A 16,754-nucleotide genomic window follows, 5' to 3' on the forward strand; every position below is an offset into this window, starting at 1 on the left:
CAATAAAGAAATCTTTGCGGGGGGGAAGAAGAATCTTATTTCCAAATTAACCAGCAGAAAGCTGTCAGTGAAGGTGTGGCTCAAGTGGTAGAGTTCTAGCCTTGAGTGACAAACCCAGGCAAGGGGCGAGGCCTTGAGTTCAAGCCCTAGGACTGTCATTAACTTCATTAATAAAACATTCTTCCAGGGCTGGGGATATGGCCTAGTGGCAAGAGTGCCTGCCTCATATACATGAGGCCCTGGGTTCGATTCCCCAGCACCACATATACAGAAAATGGCCAGAAGTGGCACTGTGGCTCAAGTGGCAGAGTGCTAGCCTTGAGCAAAAAGAAGCCAGGGACAGTGCTCAGGCCCTGAGTCCAAGCCCCAGGACTGGCCAAAAAATAAATAAAATTAAATTAAAAAAAAAACATTCTTCCAGCAGATCCAAGCAATATGAGAACACACACACACACACACACACACACACACACACACACACACACGTGTATCTATATGCTTTTTTAAAAGTTTCTATCTTTCCTTAAACACAGTTCCGCACAAGCATCGAGGGGTGGACAAGGGCCTTGCCACTCCAGGTGTGGTCCCAATTGCAACATCATCACAGCAGATGGGAGCCTGGGAGACAGGCAGAACCTGCCTCGCAGAGATCTGCCCCTCCCCAGGAGTGACCGGGTCCTCTCATGCTGAGGGCTCCATGGAACCACAAGCACCCTCAACTCCCACAGCAGGATGAGCCCACAGGAGGTGTGCTCGTGGGAGTCGTGAGAGCAATGATGGTAATACGCCTTTGCCACTAGCCAGCCTCCAAACTGGACAATTTACATGCATTACCTCTACATCATTCTCAAACTATCACATGGAAGTTGGCACTATAATCCCCGGCAAGAGATGGAAAAACAGATTCAGGGAACATCAGCTACTTGTCTACCATCACAGCCCATGCCGGGGTAAGGCTGAAAGCTGGGGCTGGAACAAGCTTGTTGGTGCCAGTTCAAGGTCATCTGAGCGAAGCCCAGTGCAGAGCCCTGCATGCATCCTGAGTCCCCTCTCCTCAGCAGGCCTGCTTGGCCCCAAAGCTCTGGGCACCAAGGAGCCCCCTCTTCACACATTTGCCTATGGTGTCGGGCTGAGGCCCGGGTTTCAAGTTACAGCCCGGACTGGAGGTCTGGATAAAAAAGTCAGAAAGAAGAAACGTGCATGCTTGGATTCCGCCATTCCTCCCTTATTTGGGCTAACCGCAGGCTGGCCACAGAGGCTGAGGTTTCTCTGTGCTCCTGGCCTTGTCCTATCCCCTTGGAATCAATGCCGGCCCTGGGCTAACTTCCCGTGGCTCTGGTTCACAACCTAAATAAACCAAGCTCCGCTGGCATCTTGAAGCAGATCCTGAGTGAAGTCTCGTCTGAGCCCAGGGACCATCAACTCTTGAAGATAGTGAAAGAATCAAGTCCTCAGGATATTTTCAGACTCTAGGGATCTTTCTGAGGATTACTGGAGCTTAATCTCTCACAAGGAACAGTCTGTTCAGACCCCGAAGAAGATATTTTCATGCTATTTATGGGGCAGGCATTGTTATTCCCATGTTACAGATGAAGAAACAGAGACCCGGGAAGGAAGTAGGCAAAACAAGATGAGAATCAAGGTTTGTCTGACTTCCAGGTTCCAGGCCTTTCTACTCCCAGAACCTCTAACCTTTGCCGTTTTCTTCCACCATCTTAGAAACTTAGACGCTGTCTGGCATTTCAGCTGCTGTGTGGTTTCATCTCCTTTGCTTGACCACGAGCCCTGGACGCAGCCCCTCTGTGCCTAAGCTGAAGCTTGGCACCCATGAGGTGCTCTGTGAACACTGGTTGACTAAATCTTGGCTGGTTTTTTTACCAAAGGTAACTCAAAAGAAGACCTCAAACCAACTTTACCACCTTCTGAAAGGATTCGTATGTTTCATTCTCCGCCTGTTTGGGCATTGTCGTCAGCCATGACAAAAATCCCAGGCAGGTAAGAGCGTGAAGCTACTGCTTAGAATTCCAACAACGAGCTGGGCCCTGATGGGCCACGCCTGCAACCCTAGCTAGTCAGGAGGCTGAGTTTTGAGGGTGCAAAGCTTATTCCAGGCAAACAAATCCTGGAGACTTTTCTCTCCAATTAACACCAAAAACGTCTAGAACTGGAGGCGTGGCTCAAATGGCAGAGTGCTAAGCCTTAAGCGGAAAAAGCTAAGCAAGAACAAGAGTTCCAGCCCCAGTATTAACACACACACACACATTCAGAAATCACTAGAATTCCCACAGCTCCCTGGAGTAGCACAGCTCTGGTAAGAACAGCTTTCTCAGCTCCAAAACACCTCCCAAGACTTAGTGACTGGTGGAGTCCCTAAACTTGCTACTGAGCCAAGGCGAATAGCAAAGCCAGGACTCGGAATGTCCACCCAGAGGACATGCTGCATTCCCAGGGGATACTTAGACAGACCCTCAGCTGTGTTCAGGAACTGGTTCTCAGAGGCAGCCTGGACGAGAAGCAGGTTCCCGAAGACCTCCAAACAAACCTGGGCTGCTTCCATCGTGCTGCTACTCTCTGTGTGCTTTTTTCCTTTTTTTGCCAGTCCTGGGGCTTGAACTCAGGAATTCAGGGCCTAATCACTGTCCCTGAGCTGCTTTTACTCAAGGCTAGCACTCTACCACTTGAGCCACAGCGCCACTTCTGGCTTTTTCTGTGTATGTGGTGCTGAGGAATCAAACCCAGCGCTTCATGCATGCTAAGGCAAGCACTCTACCGCTAAGCCACACTCCCAGCCCTCTGTATGTATTTGATTCTGTTTTTGGTCAGAGTCTGGGTGGGTGACTCCCCCCCCTCCAGCCTCCCCTTCCTCTCTGTCTGTTCACCATGTCTGTGTGGCTCTCCATCTGGGGCACGTGTTCCATCCAGCTCCACCCTCGAGCCAAGCTGCCAGTCTCTCAATGCCATGAGACACTGTTGGCTTGCGAGCTGCAGTTCTTGGGTCACTAATCCCCCTGTCCAAGTACCCTGAGGAATCCATCCTTATGCCCAAAGGTGGACTCAAACTTCGGTCCAGAGGCAACAGAGTCTAGTGGGACCCAAAGCTGGAAAGGAGGGTCAGAGGTACTGGAGACCCAGCGTGCTGCTCAGCCTGGAGCACAGTGCATAGTCTAATTGGGACACCAGAGAGGAAACATCTCCCTTGAAAGTGAGTCCAAACCCAGCCAAAGAGTGCAGTGGTGCACGCCTGCCATCCCGGCGACAGGGGGAAATGCTTTCCCCCATCCTTTCTTTTGCTGGATCCCTCACCCCACCGCTTACAATGCCTCGGTGAGGGCCCCCTGGAAAGCCTCTGTAAGTCAGGAAACCGCGGGGTGGAGTAGAGGGAAGTCAGAAGGAACTCGGGACTTATGAATGCATAATGCCAGACTTTTTGGAAATGGATGGGCCCGCTGCCAGGTCTCTCCGGGGTTCCCAGATTGTAGTCTGCTTTACAAAGGGCCTATTATGAGCAGCTCGGCATCTCAGGGTGACAGGTTCAGAACCACAAATAGTATGACATCACAGCGACCAGGAATGAATCGCTTTCCCAGCCACGTTCTTATCGTCAAGGGCCTTGAAGCCCGGCAAGGAGGCGTGGGAGGGAGGGGCGCCCTGGGGAGCCTCAAGGCGGTTCTTCCATATTCTACAGGAGGGGCTGATGGGACATCTCAAGACATCAGCCATGACCACCTGAGACCCCTTACCCCCCAAAGTGTCACTGCATCCCCTTTCTTGCTGGCACATACACACACAGAGGTGGAACACTGGGCCTGTCTGCGCCAGCAGTGTCCCCTCCTGGGTCTCTTTCTCTGAGTTTTTTGCGGGATTTCTTTGGGGTCATGTCCTCTGGCTGGGAACTGCAGTCTGGTAGTTGAGGCAGCTAGACTCAAATCCTACCTGGATAATTGCCTCATTTGTTGAAGCCCACATTATCTTTCCATTACACGAAGAGGCTGGCGTTGAAGATTGCTCTCAAAGTCTCTCCCAGTGACAGGGGCCGATTGTTCTAATGAAACAGGGTACTGCCTTCTCCTCACAGCTTGATTGGGTCCTACGCATGCTTTCCCTTTGCATATTGGACTCTCCCCCCCCACACACACACACATAGACACACACGTGCACGTGCACACCTGCACACACACCCCATGTCCTCCAGAAGAGTACAGAAGGTTGGACTCTGGCAGGTCCAGTTTTCCCTAGTGGCCCTGAAGGACCCCTCTTTGCAGATGACTCACATGGAGAAGCTTCCTGATCCCCACGAACGTACAAGGGACAGTTCAGATGACACGGCCACAGTCCACCACGCCAGAACCCCAAACCAACGACATCCCCCGAGGCCGCCCAACATTCTCCCAGTACTCAGCTGCCACAGGAAGGCGATAGAAGGACTTGCGTTTGTATTTATTTCCTCGCCTTCTTTGAGCTTTTCTATTTCTCGTGTGTGCTTTGTACTCCTCACACCATTGAAGGAGAAAAGGATTTGCACGTCCTTTAGAAATGTGCCCCAGACTGGGCTCCAGGCTCAAAAGGCTTTGGCAGACAGGGTGTGTGATCAAAGCGAGGGGCCGCCTTCACCCCAGAGCGTCTCCCTAAATCTGGAGCTAGTTACAGGGTTTGATCCAAGCACAGCCACAGGGACCGGGGTTCCATGACCACCCTGGACAGCACGACCCAAGGTGCGATAGGCACAGCTTCCACCCTTGCCAATGCCTTTGGGGCGTGGAGCACATGGTGTCTATTTCCCCCCCCTCCCCCAGGGACCCCATCAGCAAGGCTCCTTTTTGCCATAAGAGCATCGGTTCCTACCGCAGGAGCCTCTACTTTCTTTCCAGAACAGGTGATGGCCCTCTAGGCTTTCACTGTAGGAATTCGTTTCCCATCCAACACACTGGAGACAGAGCTCCGGCGCCTCCCCAGATCTCTGGAAGAGTCTGACCTGATGAATTTATTATCTGAGAACACAGGAGCTTGTATCAAGGATAAATCGGTGATCAACAGGAAATAAGAGACAAACAAGCTACCTGGGAACCCTGAAGGAAGCAGCAAACTCGAGTCCCGGGAGCGGGAGGCCAGCCCAGAAATAGGGCTGGAGGGGGGCAACACTCGGTAGACGTTCATCGCATGGCAGCTAACGCGCACGTTGGGGAGACAGGCTTGGGCCCCAGCACACCCCGGGAAGGGATGGGGGGGGTACTCACCCACACACTGGTTGCCTTCATCCATCTGGTATCCAAAGCGGCAGACGAGAGGCCTGGAGATGGTGGGGTAGTTGGACGCCGCCCCCGCCGAGGCCGCCGCTGCTGCTGCAGACGACACAGGCGGGGCGGCCGCTGGGTATGGGCCCGAGTAGGGCGTCGAGTAGGGATTCGAGTAGGGTCCTCGGTACACAGGGTTGGTTCGAGGGATGCATAAATAGCCGCCGTTTTGATTGACACACATCATGTCTCCTCGGCAGGCCTCGGGGATGGTCCGGCATTCATCAATATCTGCAAAGCCACAGACAAGATGAGCAACGCGTGGCCCGTGCACGTGTCATCAGAGCTTTGAAGCGGCCGGTGTGAGCCCCCCCCCCCCCCCCCCCGCCCAACACACCCCACCAGCACTGGTAACAATCCCGGGCTCCCGGCAGGCGGATCTGCCCAGCCAAACCTCAGCAAGTCAGCAGCTCCCACAGACAGGAATCCTTCACGCAAAGCCTCCATTCTAACCGAGGGGTCTGATTCACAGACAGCTCACTTTCTTCCCTCTAGGTAAGCCCACGGGAAACTGAAACAAGGGTCGACTTTCATCTTACATGCCCCTCAAGAGTGATAACCATTCTCCTTTCGCATAGATGGAAACGCGCAGTCAAAATGAAGGCACAGGCCTTGAAACGGTTTACGTGTGGATATAGAAACACAGGGGTACTGTCTGCTCATACGCTCCGGAAACCCCAGGGCTATGCCCAAGACTTGCTCTCATCCCCACTCCAACCACAGCTGGGCGGTGAAGCGAGGGACCCCTGTGTCGAGGTAGACAAGGCTGGGACTCACTGGAGTGGAGAATGAACTCTACAACTTGTGGGATGGGAGGGAAACACGGAGGGGAGGGGTGCCCCCAAAAGGGATGTACTCTTTAACCTGACTTATGACACTTAACCCCTCTATCCATCCCCTTTATAAGAACATCAAAATGAGTTTTTAGAAAAGATAAACAAGGCTCGGCTCAGAGCTAGTCATTTGCTAAGAAGGCAGAGTCTTCCCATCAGCCCACAGTGTGGCAGCAAGCAGGTCTACACCCCACCACCCTGGCTCTCAGCTCAGGCTGGGACAGCTGCGCAGCCTTGCTACCAAAGGGATGGGGTGGGGTGGGGTGGGGTGGGGTGGGGTGGGGTGGGGGTAGCCCTGGCTGCAGTGAGCAGCAGGCCTGGCTCCAGATACTGGGCCCTGCCACCAGCCTTGTCGTCTGCGCTGTGTGGAACTGGAGCCTGGGGGGGAGGCCTGGAGCCTGACAACCCCCTCACCATCTCCTCTGAGAAACGCACGCCAGCTCCCAGCATGGCAAAGGCTCAGAAGGGAGCCGCCTGTTTTCTAGTTAACACGGTGGGCTGGAAGACAAGGCCACTTCCCTCTTTGTCCCTCCACACAGCCCTCAAGTCACAGTACTTCGCTGTCAGTCCAGCATGAGCCTCATTTCCAAGGACCAGGGGCTTAGTCTTTCCATGTATCCTGTGTTCGACCCACAACATGCTTTTCTACCATCTGAGCTTCCTTTCTATCCCTCATGTTCGCTTATGCTGTTTTTTCCACCCAGATTGCCATTTCTTGAGGGCCTAGTAAGCCCCCCATCACTCTGGAGAGTTGGGGGCCTCTCGCAGGAGAGTACAGCTACGAGAATATCCTTGACTGAAGCGTGGTCCTCCTCGACTGACAAGGAAGCCGTAGGAGAGACCCGCCAGGAACAGTGATGGAGAGCAGACATCCAGCCAAACAATGAGATCAGCCAAGTCGACCCTGGTGGTCGATGAGATGACATGTCACAGCCAAACGGTTCTCACAGCCTCCATCACTCTTCATGGGCCCCCGACATCAATAGATGACTCTTCCCCCTTCTTTCCCAGGGACGGTGGCCATTACTTCCTTTCGCCCATGGACTTGTTCCATCAACCTGTCACACGTGCCATGTCCAAGTCTCCCACTAGAGGGCGTGCTAAGAGAATGCCTTCGTCAAAGCACCTCTCCCTCATCCGCGACACCTGTGACTGCATTAGGTTGTTTGAGGGGAAAAGAAGAAGCAGGTGAGGGAATTCCCTTTGCTAATCCTCTGGCCTTGATGTGGAGAGTTCATCCTAAATTAGCTGGGGGAGGGCCGAGGGGGGGGAGGACAGGAGCAGTGTAGTCACGTGACTCCTTCAGGGTAGAAGAAGAGGCAGGAAGGACTGGTTAGAAATGCTACAATTGAAAAAAAAAAAAAAGAAAAGGACTTGAGAAGTGAGAGCCACTTAATGTGTTGGCTTTGAGGATGGAAGAGAAAGTCACCAGCCAAGTCATAAGGACAGCTTCTAGAAACTGGGAGTGGCCATCAGCTGACAGCCTGCAAGGAAATGACCTCAATTCCATAACTCTACCAACCGCCCTCATGAGCAAGAAAAGAGTCTCCCCCGGGCCTCCCCAAAGAAGCTCAGCCTGCCGGCATTTTCAGGTAGGCCCGGTAGACGGATGCTGGGCTTCTGACCTAGAAAACGCCATGGTCCTAAGTGTGCGGAGTTTAGGCTACTGTGTGTGCCCTCACTTGTGCCAGCAGCCCGAGGGAGTCCATCCAGGTGAAAAACTTACTGAGGGTAGCGATCCAGTCATTCACAACGTCCAGCCCGATGTGCACGGAAACAGTGATCAATTAGAGGACCCTGTTGGGCCTCAGTCCTTCCACGTTCTTCCATGCATAAGGATGGGGTCACCGCGGAGGAGGAACTAGCCCAGCCCTGGCTGGCAGTGGTGAACCCCCTCCCCCTGCAACTCCAGAGAGGGCTGGAGAGACACATACCTAAACACTGTCCTGACTGGCGATCGAGGTCAAAGCCGTTCGTGCACTGTTGCTGCAGGAAGAGAGAGAAGAGAGGGGCAAGGTCACTTTACACACCAATGTCTTCCTTATGGTAAGCTCCATGGCAGGAAGGTTGGGAAGTGGGACAAAGAACGAGTCATTCCTGACACCAATGCCTGTATTAGAACTACTCTTTGGAACTATTTTCTTATAATCATTTCATACTGAGCATGACTTTAAAAAAGAAAAACAGAAAGCCTGTCTCACAACTTCACAATCCCCCCAATCTTGGCAATTTTTTTTTTTTTTGGTCAGCTGTAGGGCTTGAACTCAGGGCCTAGGCACTGTCTCTGAGCTTTTGTGTTCAAGGCGAGTGCTCTATCACTTGAGCCACAGCTCCACTTCCAGATTTCTGGTGGTTCATTGGAGATACGAGTCTCATGGAATTTGTTGCCCAGGCTGGCTTTGAACCACATTCATCAGATTTCACCCTTCTGAGTAGCTAGGATAACAAACGTGAGCCACCAGCGGCTGACCCCCTTCTCAATTCTTATTGGGCATACTGATGGCTTAGTGGGCTTACTCAGGTATGAAGACCATGATATGCCTGATGCAGTGTGCCCTGTCCTCACCCCCTTTTTGGAATGGATAAGGTAACTTACTCAGTGAGGGGTAAGGTGTTTGTGTGCAACACTATTGGGAAATTTAAGCTCTGGGCTTTGTGCTTGCTAAACAGGTACTCTGCACCTTTTTGCACTGGATTCTTTGAGGCCAGGTCTTCCTGCCCGGGCATGTTCCTGGACTGTGATCCACCTACTCTGGGCTTCCTTTCATAGCTGGGATGGCAGCAGTACACCACCACACCCAGCTTCTTCCACTGAGATGGAGTCTCATGGATGTTTCTGCCTACTGCTGGCCCGAAACCATAATCCTCCCAATCCCAGCCTCCACACAGCTAGCAAGACCATATGCACCATCACCATTGGTGTATAGAATAAGAAGGGGTCTCGTGAACTTATCTGCCAGAGCTGGCCTCAAGCTGTGGTCCTCCTGTATTTGGCCTCCCAAGTATTTAACCTTTCCTGTTTAGCACCTACTGTAAAAGATTTTTCCCTGTGAAATTCTCTTGAGTCTCAGTCCTGTCCAGAAAAAAAAAAACCTTACATGGAAGACATAGTTTATTTTCTCAGGAAAGTAGGAAGTCTGATCAAGGCATGTTGTGTGCACCTATGAGCAGGAACCCCCTTGTACAACTGAGAGATGCTAATGAAAGGAGGGAGATGGAGGAAATTCCTCACAAAGCACAAAGATGCTTCTGGAAAAGAGAGGCAATCCCAGAGGATTGTGGGCTTTACATACAACTTAATAGCTTTATGCACTGCAAAAAGTAAAACTGCGTCAGGCAGACAATCAGGGGATTCCTGAGAAGCTTCTGGAGTGTGGCGTTGCATGGGAAGTCCCACAGGTGCCAGGTACCTGCGGACGCGGACTCTCACCCCTGGCTCCAGACCTGGGCTTCCCTGAGCTGCGGGTTGCTTTGCATGGATGCTGGACTGGCCTACACTCTTAGCCAGAGCTCAGGAGGCCTAGGGCCTTGGGGCGAAGGACACAGAACCAAAGAGCCAGGAGGATGAGCCATAAAGCACAGGAGACCCAGGCTGAAGCAATGCAGGGCAGGAGTGGGTTCGAGCCCACTGGTCTACCCAGCTTCCAGTTCTCACTGCAGCGCCTGCTGGCAGTGGAACTTCTCTGGGCCTCAGCCTCCCCACTTGGGGAGGTGTTAATACTTACTTCCAAGCAACTGCAAAGGCTAAATGTCTTTTTTGGGGGGCCCAAGGCTGGGACTCAAACTCAGTACCTGTTATTGTTGCCCATTGGCTGGTGCTCTGCCAAATGAGCCACACCTCCAAGCTCAAATGTCTACAGATCTGGAAAGTGCCACAGGGAGCCACAGGGCCGGATGAGAAGACCCCAAAGCCCCAAAGCCCTCCGGGTTCTTCCTTATTCTTCCCAAGATGCTTCCTCTCCTCAGTGACATGAATGGACTTCAAAATGTGTGTGTGTGTGTGTGTGTGTAGTAAATAGCAGAAAACCTAGTCTTCACACAATCCTGTAGCTTTGCATGGAATGCTACAGTCTTCTCTCAGGTCCTCCCTGAGTCTAACCTCATCTGTCCCCTCCATACTCCATCCAGGGGTCTTTGCTCCAGATGGGGGTCCCCACAGGCCACGGAGCTCCCCACAGGCCATGTCCAGTGTGAGCAAACAGGAGCCCCAGATGCTGTTCTCTCAGGGTTCCCGCCCCACCCCCATCCCCAGCACGACCACACGTTTGCTTAGCCTTTCTCCAGCCATCACCTGATTAAAAGTTGTGGGTTGGGTGTCAGGATAATGGGTTACAACTCTCCCCCTGCCCCCTTTGTCACCAGCGCCGGTGGCAATCTCCCGGAGCCTCAGTTATCATCTCTGTAAGGAAGACCTCTGATGCAGCAAGGCAGGAAGTCCCCGTCCCCACCCCGATCTCCACCGTCCTGCAGAGTGCGGGGGGGGGGGGGGGGGCACTCTCGCTCTACCTCCTCACCACCCTTCCTGAGAACTTTCAAGCAGTCTTACCTGTGCATCCCCAGGGTTTGGAAGACAGAGAGCCAGGAGAACAGCAGCGAGTATCCTGTGGGAAACGAGAAATGGGGTGTGAATCCCAAGATCCATGCAGGTGGGGGCACAGAGCTTACCCCACCCGAGTCCCTACGGTGGCTGTACCACGTGGTTGGAGGCGGGGATCCGTGCGCTCCTGACCCTCACCAGCCCCAGCCAGGCTGGCATCTCCTTCTACTTGCTTCACGTGGGGGAGACTGACTTAGATCATGCTTTTGTCTTTTTGTCCTAGAGCTTGAATTCCGGATTTTGTGCTTACACGGCAGGTACTCTGCTGCTGAGCCACTCCTCGGTGCTTTATGCTGTTATTTTTTTTATTATTATTTGTAATTGTTATTATAAAGGTGATGTACAGAGGGGTTACCATTACAGAAGTCAGGTGATGAGCACATTTCTTTTTGGACAGTGTCTCCCCTTCCCTTGCTCTGTTCCCGGTGTGCTCCAGTTATTTTTAAGAGGAGGTCTTTGGCTTTCTCCTCTGCTGGACTGGACCACAATCCTCCTATTTCCATTGAGATGACAGGTGGGCCTCACTGCACCCCGCTGTTGGTTGAAATGGGGTCTCGAGGTCTTTTTCCTGGGACTAGCCTACAATCACAATCCTCCCGATCTCAGCTTCTTAAATAGCGAGGATGACAGGCCACAGTCTCTGCACTTAGCTTAAGTCACACTTTTAAATGAATGGTTCGGATGCTTCAATAACAAACCCCACACTGCTGTGGGATTCTTTTCCCACACGGAACACACAGACCTTGGTCTTCCTTGCTTATGCAGGAAGACCTGCCTAAACTCCGAACATCTGCATTCTGACATGATTACAGAGCAAGGGAGCCACTGCCCCCCAACCAAGTAAGGGAAGGAACTTCGATGAAGCCATTTAGCCAGAGTCCAGAGGCCTTCGCCCACACAAATTGAGACTCCCCAGGAAAGGCTCAAGCAGCCCAGTGCCCCAACACTGGCCCTAGAGTGGGACCTACAGGAACTGCCCCACCAGGAGGTGGCAGACTGGGGAACCTGCCCCCAGAGGAAGAAATGCAACAGGAAACAGCAAGGGAAGCCACTCACCAGCTGTGAAACCTCTCTGCTCCTGCCTGCAATCCGCCCTTCAGCACTGCCAGGCTAGCATCAGAGAAAGCTAGGCTCAGCAGTATGCTTCAGACACACAAAGTCTTTCCCACTCAAGCCATATCAGCAGTGCCCTCTTGCTTTCCTTAGTTTCAGATGGGAAGGGGAGGGTCTCGGTTTTCCCCGGGATTGTTGTGCACCATGATTCTCCTACCTGTACACTTCCCCTGTAACTGGGATCCCAGGAGCATACCGCCACACCTGGCTTATGTGTTAAGATGAGGGTCACACTAACTTTCTGGCCAGGCTGGCCTCAAACCACAAGCCTCCTGAGCTCCTGCTCCTGAGAAGTTAGGATGAAAGGTTTAAATTGGAAATGTTGATATCATACAACATGGAAATGTGGGCATGGGGGGGGGGGTCATGCCTGGACCCCAGCTACTTTGAAGGCTGAGGTAGACTTGGGCCTTGAATTCAAAGACATATTGAGCAACATAGAAAGCAGCTCATCTCAAAAGAAAAGGAAAAGAAATATGAGAAAGAGAGAGAGAGCGGTACCAACATGTATGAACCTTGACATGATGTTAAATAAATGACTCTCTCTCTTACACACACACACACACACACACACACACACACACACACACACATGCTCAGCATCAGTGGCTCACACCTGTCATCCTAACTACTCAGGAGGCTGAGATCTGAGGATCACAGTTTGAAGCCAGCCCAGGCAGGATAGTCTGTGGGACTCTTATTTCCAACTAACCACTAGGAAGCCAGAAGTAGAGCTGTGGCTCTAGTGGTAGAGCAAAAACCTTGAGCAAAAAAGCTAAGTGATGGGGCTGGGGATATGGCCTAGTGGCAAGAGTGCTTGCCTCGTATACATGAGGCCCTGGGTTCGATTCCCCAGCACCACATATACAGAAAACGGCCAGAAGTGGCGCTGTGGCTCAAGTGGCAGAGTGCTAGCCTTGAGCAAAAAGAAGCCAGGGACAGTGCTCAGGCCCTGAGTCCAAGCCCCAGGACTGGCCAAAAAAAAAGTTAAGTGATAGCACCCAGGTCATGAGCTCAAGCACCCAGAACCAGCACAAAATAAAACAAAAACAGTGACTGGAGAATTCCACCCTCAGGAGGCTCCTACAGCTGTCAAACATATAGCGGCAGGAAGTAGACAGGTGGCAGCAGGTCTGGGGGAGGAGAAGTGGGACTAGTTGCTGCACTTTAGTTCAGAGCTTTAGTTTTATAAGGTGGAAAGAGTTTGGACCATTGCTGGATGCAAAGGGGGAATTGTTGCTTACTGGTTGCAGAGCTTCAGTTTTGCAAGGTGCCAAGAGTTCTTGGACCATAACTGCACAGCAAAGTGAATGCACCGTCACAACACTGCACTGGACACTTAGAACCAGGGAAGGAGAAAGAAACCGGAAGTCTAGGCAAATGCATTACGCGCTTATAGGATCCAGCACTAACGAACTTACCTGAGCGGCTTCTTCATACAGGAGGGCCCTAGACAGCAGAGCTACAAAAAGGAGACCCTGCCACTACCTTCAGGAGCTAATGGGCTGCCGCAGGGATCAATACTTCCCGGTGGGCTTCGGAAGGATGTGGATACAGGCAGGTCAGGGAAGGCTTCCCGGCAGAGGCCATCTTGCAGACGTTTTCCAGCCAGGCCGTGCTAGACCCTGGCTGGGTTCCATAACCCATTACGGCCACTTGCACAAGGGCTTTCAAATCCCTCTTTCTTTACAGTGAGTCTGTAGATAGCAAAGCTCACTCATGTCCATGACACAGGACCCAGGTAAAACAACCATCTGGGGGACACAGGACACCCCAACAGAAGGTGACATCCAGGAAGAACAGGCCTGCAAGCCCACGTTCTTCATCATCGGGACAGAGAACGAAGACCCCGAGTGGCCACAAGCACTCGCTGCTTCAGCTAAGCGTCTGCCTGAGCCAGGTTCTCCAACAGTGCAGACAGCTCTGACCTTATAAAGCGCACAGCCAAATCCTAGGGCTTTTTTTTTTTTTTTGATATTTGCAACAGCCAGATTTATATCTGGAAGGAATGAAAGAACAATAACACAATTTATTTTCCAGTCTGTATATTATGAATCTCAATGTTTTCCTGTTTCTTCCCATGAACTTCTCTTGCGGATGGTTATAAAATCCTGTCTCGTTTATGTTGGAGACAGAACAGGCTGACTGCATGCCGGGGAGACTTCAAGAACTGGTGGGGAAGGCCTGCTCACCCCCTTCCCCGGACTGCTGCTCCCCATTTCCTTTGGCTAGAAGCAGCCCCCAGACAGTCAAGCCCCAAGCCCGGCCTCCTGGCTGCCTCCTGGCTGCATCCCGGGGGCTCAAATCAGCTGCAGGCAAATGGAGAAGAGTTTCCGAAAGGAAATGATATCCAAGAGAGTCTGCCCTGGGCATCCTGCACTCGCACCTTGTCATTAAAAAGAGGGGGGAAAAAATCCTAGAAAACGCCACAAACGGAACTAACTATCGTTAACACCAGATTGAGAAGAGATTCAGTATATCTAATTGCTGCAGTTCAGCCTTTAGCATGGAGACAGCCCCTTACCAATCAACCCCCTTACCTCAAAGCGTGCGCACACAGACACCACACACACACACACACACACACACACACACACACACACACACACACAGTTAATTTGTATAAAGAAGCGGGTTTTGTTGTCAAGCGTTTGCTGCCTGGAGGGGGGGCTGGAGGGGATGTGTCTCTGCAAGGTTTGAGGATTATCGGAGTGGAACGGCAATTTCCCCGAGGAGCAAGGCGTTCGCTTACATGCATCTCCGTCTGCAGTGCCCGATTTTCATTGGCTCGAACCTTCTGGGTCCCATGCCCTTGGCGAAGCCCACACAGACATAAGGCAGAAGCAGCCCAGATGTCCCGCCCGCCAGTCCGTCCGTCCGTCCGTCCGTGCGTCGCGGCGGCAGCAATGCAATGCAATGCAATCAATCAATCAATCAATCAATCAATCAATCGCCGGTGAGCCCGGGGGGGATCGGCCTCCCGGGTCGGGTCCGGACCCAACACGCAGTCCCCGGCCCCGTGCGCACAAAGTGGCTGCTCTTTTCCGAAAAGCAGAGCGGAAGAAGCCCAGCACCGGGGATGGGAGGGGGGGGGGAGAAGGGGGGAGAGGCTTTTTCTTTTTTTCGTCTTTTTCCTCCGCAGATCGCTCTCAGCTGCTGGGTTACAAAATCCCCACTCCCAACCCCAGGGCAGCTTTTTACAATTAAAGGTAGCATTGCATCACTAGCTAATGTCTTTCCCAGTCCCGGGCTCTGAATCCCAGCCATCCCCGCTTCCCACCCTCCGGGGTCGGGGTTGTTTTGTTTTTTCTCTCCCCCCCCCCCCCACCACCACCACTTTCTTCTTCTCTTTGGAAAGTTCAGCTTTCCACACCCTGGTTCAGGAGAGGAGAGGCCGGCGCCCCGAACCCACCTTCTCAACGCCGGCATGTCCCAGATGCTGCCGGCAGCGGCAGGCGGGAGGGAGGGAGGAGGTGGTTAGCTCGCTGCGGGACCGCCGCGGGTTCTGCGCTCGGCTCCGGCTCCGGCTCGGCTGGGCTAGCGGCGGCGGCGCTCCCGGGCGATCTGCGGCCAGGCCGGGGCAGGGGGGTGTGGGGGGGGGAAGCGCGCCGGGGTGCTGGGAGCCACTGAGCCCCGGGAGCGAGCACCTGGTTTCGCTTAGCCCTCCGTCAGTAATTCAGCATCAGACCAATTGGAGGAGGAATGTTAAAAATGAACACTTCATTTTCTAAGTATGTTAAACAATGCAAATGGGGGCCTCCGTCTGGACGCAGCTGGTTCGCATTACAGCGCGCACCAACTGGCTAGACTCCTCTCGCCACAATCTTGGGGCGCCTGCCAGGGCCGAGGGCTCGCGCTGGGAGGGCGGGGAGCCCCGGGCTGCCGGCGACGGGGCGGCGAGGGAGGGAGCCCGAGGGGAGGGGAGGAGAGGGGAGGGGCGGAGGACCCCGGCTTGGCCCCGGGGCGGGGCCGGGAGGGCGCGTGCGCTCCAGATCCCCACGCGCGCGCGCGCGCGCGGGACTTGAACTCGGCACCCGCGCAGCTGCCGCGAGGAGAAACGTGCGAAGGCAGAAGCGCCCCGGGGGCAAGGGATGAGAGACCGCGGGTCTGCACACGGAGGGGCGAGGGAGGGCTGCAGGATGGATGGGGTCCCCTCTTTCTAAAGAATTAGATTATTTGTGTTGTACTCCTAAAGGACATGTTTTGTAAGTTTAACCGCCCCCCCGCCCCGCTTTGGTGCTAGTACTGAGATTTGAACTCAGGGTCTAGGTGCTGTCCCATAGTTTTTCCATTCAAGGCTAGCACTCTACCGCTTGAGTCACAGCTCCACTTCTGGCTTTTTGGTAGTTAATTGGAGATGACTATCTCACAGACTTTCCTGCCTGGGCCAGCTTTGAATTATGATCCTCAGATTTCAGCCTCATGAGTGGCCAAGATTACAAGTATGAGACACCAGTAGCCAACTTGTTTTGTAAGTTTCATAATTTACAGTTTTCCTACTCCAAAAAGAAGCTACAGTGACCAAGAACAGCAGAATAGTGGCAGTTATTGAAATGGAGGGTCTATTGTGCGATTTCATTATGCATTCAATTATTCAGTGATGGTTGGCCATGCTTGAATTCCCCTCTTTGCTCATAATAGCAAAAGATTTTAACCAACCTTAGGGTCCATTGATAAGGAGCTACAGAGTTAAATAAAGGACTTCCAAACGTGGGAAAATAATGCAGTGAAACCAATAATAAATTAGAAGAAAACCTGGGCAGGTGTGGATATACTGGACCACTCTGATTATAGAAAATTCGGTCAGGTAGTTAACTGAGAGGGAATGCAAGGAGCTTTTGGGGTGCTAGTAGTATTCTTATTACCCACCTAGGTTATGAGTGTGTATGAAGCAGGTGTATATTATAAGAAAACAAACAA

General features: G+C 52.7%; 1 protein-coding gene across 2 annotated transcripts in view; it reads right to left on the minus strand.

Moving 5' to 3' along the window:
- Nucleotides 1-15,847, minus strand: part of Fbln5 (fibulin 5) — a 64,126-nt gene extending 48,279 nt beyond the window's left edge. The window contains exons 1-5 of one of the 2 annotated variants that reach the window (XM_048362972.1): nt 15,833-15,847; nt 15,247-15,276; nt 10,671-10,725; nt 8,059-8,110; nt 5,235-5,522 (exon numbers count right to left, since the gene is read on the minus strand). In XM_048362972.1, coding sequence (XP_048218929.1) covers nt 5,235-5,522; nt 8,059-8,110; nt 10,671-10,725; nt 15,247-15,263 — 412 coding nt within the window. In that variant the 5' untranslated portion in view covers nt 15,264-15,276; nt 15,833-15,847. Of the gene's footprint in view, nt 1-5,234; nt 5,523-8,058; nt 8,111-10,670; nt 10,726-14,586; nt 14,658-15,246; nt 15,277-15,832 lie in introns of those variants that run through there. The other variant, XM_048362970.1, reaches the window with a different exon arrangement.
- Between the last annotated feature and the right edge of the window lie 907 nt (nt 15,848-16,754).

Source organism: Perognathus longimembris, chromosome 14, assembly GCF_023159225.1.
Source record: "Perognathus longimembris pacificus isolate PPM17 chromosome 14, ASM2315922v1, whole genome shotgun sequence".
NCBI classification, from domain to species: domain Eukaryota; kingdom Metazoa; phylum Chordata; class Mammalia; order Rodentia; family Heteromyidae; genus Perognathus; species Perognathus longimembris.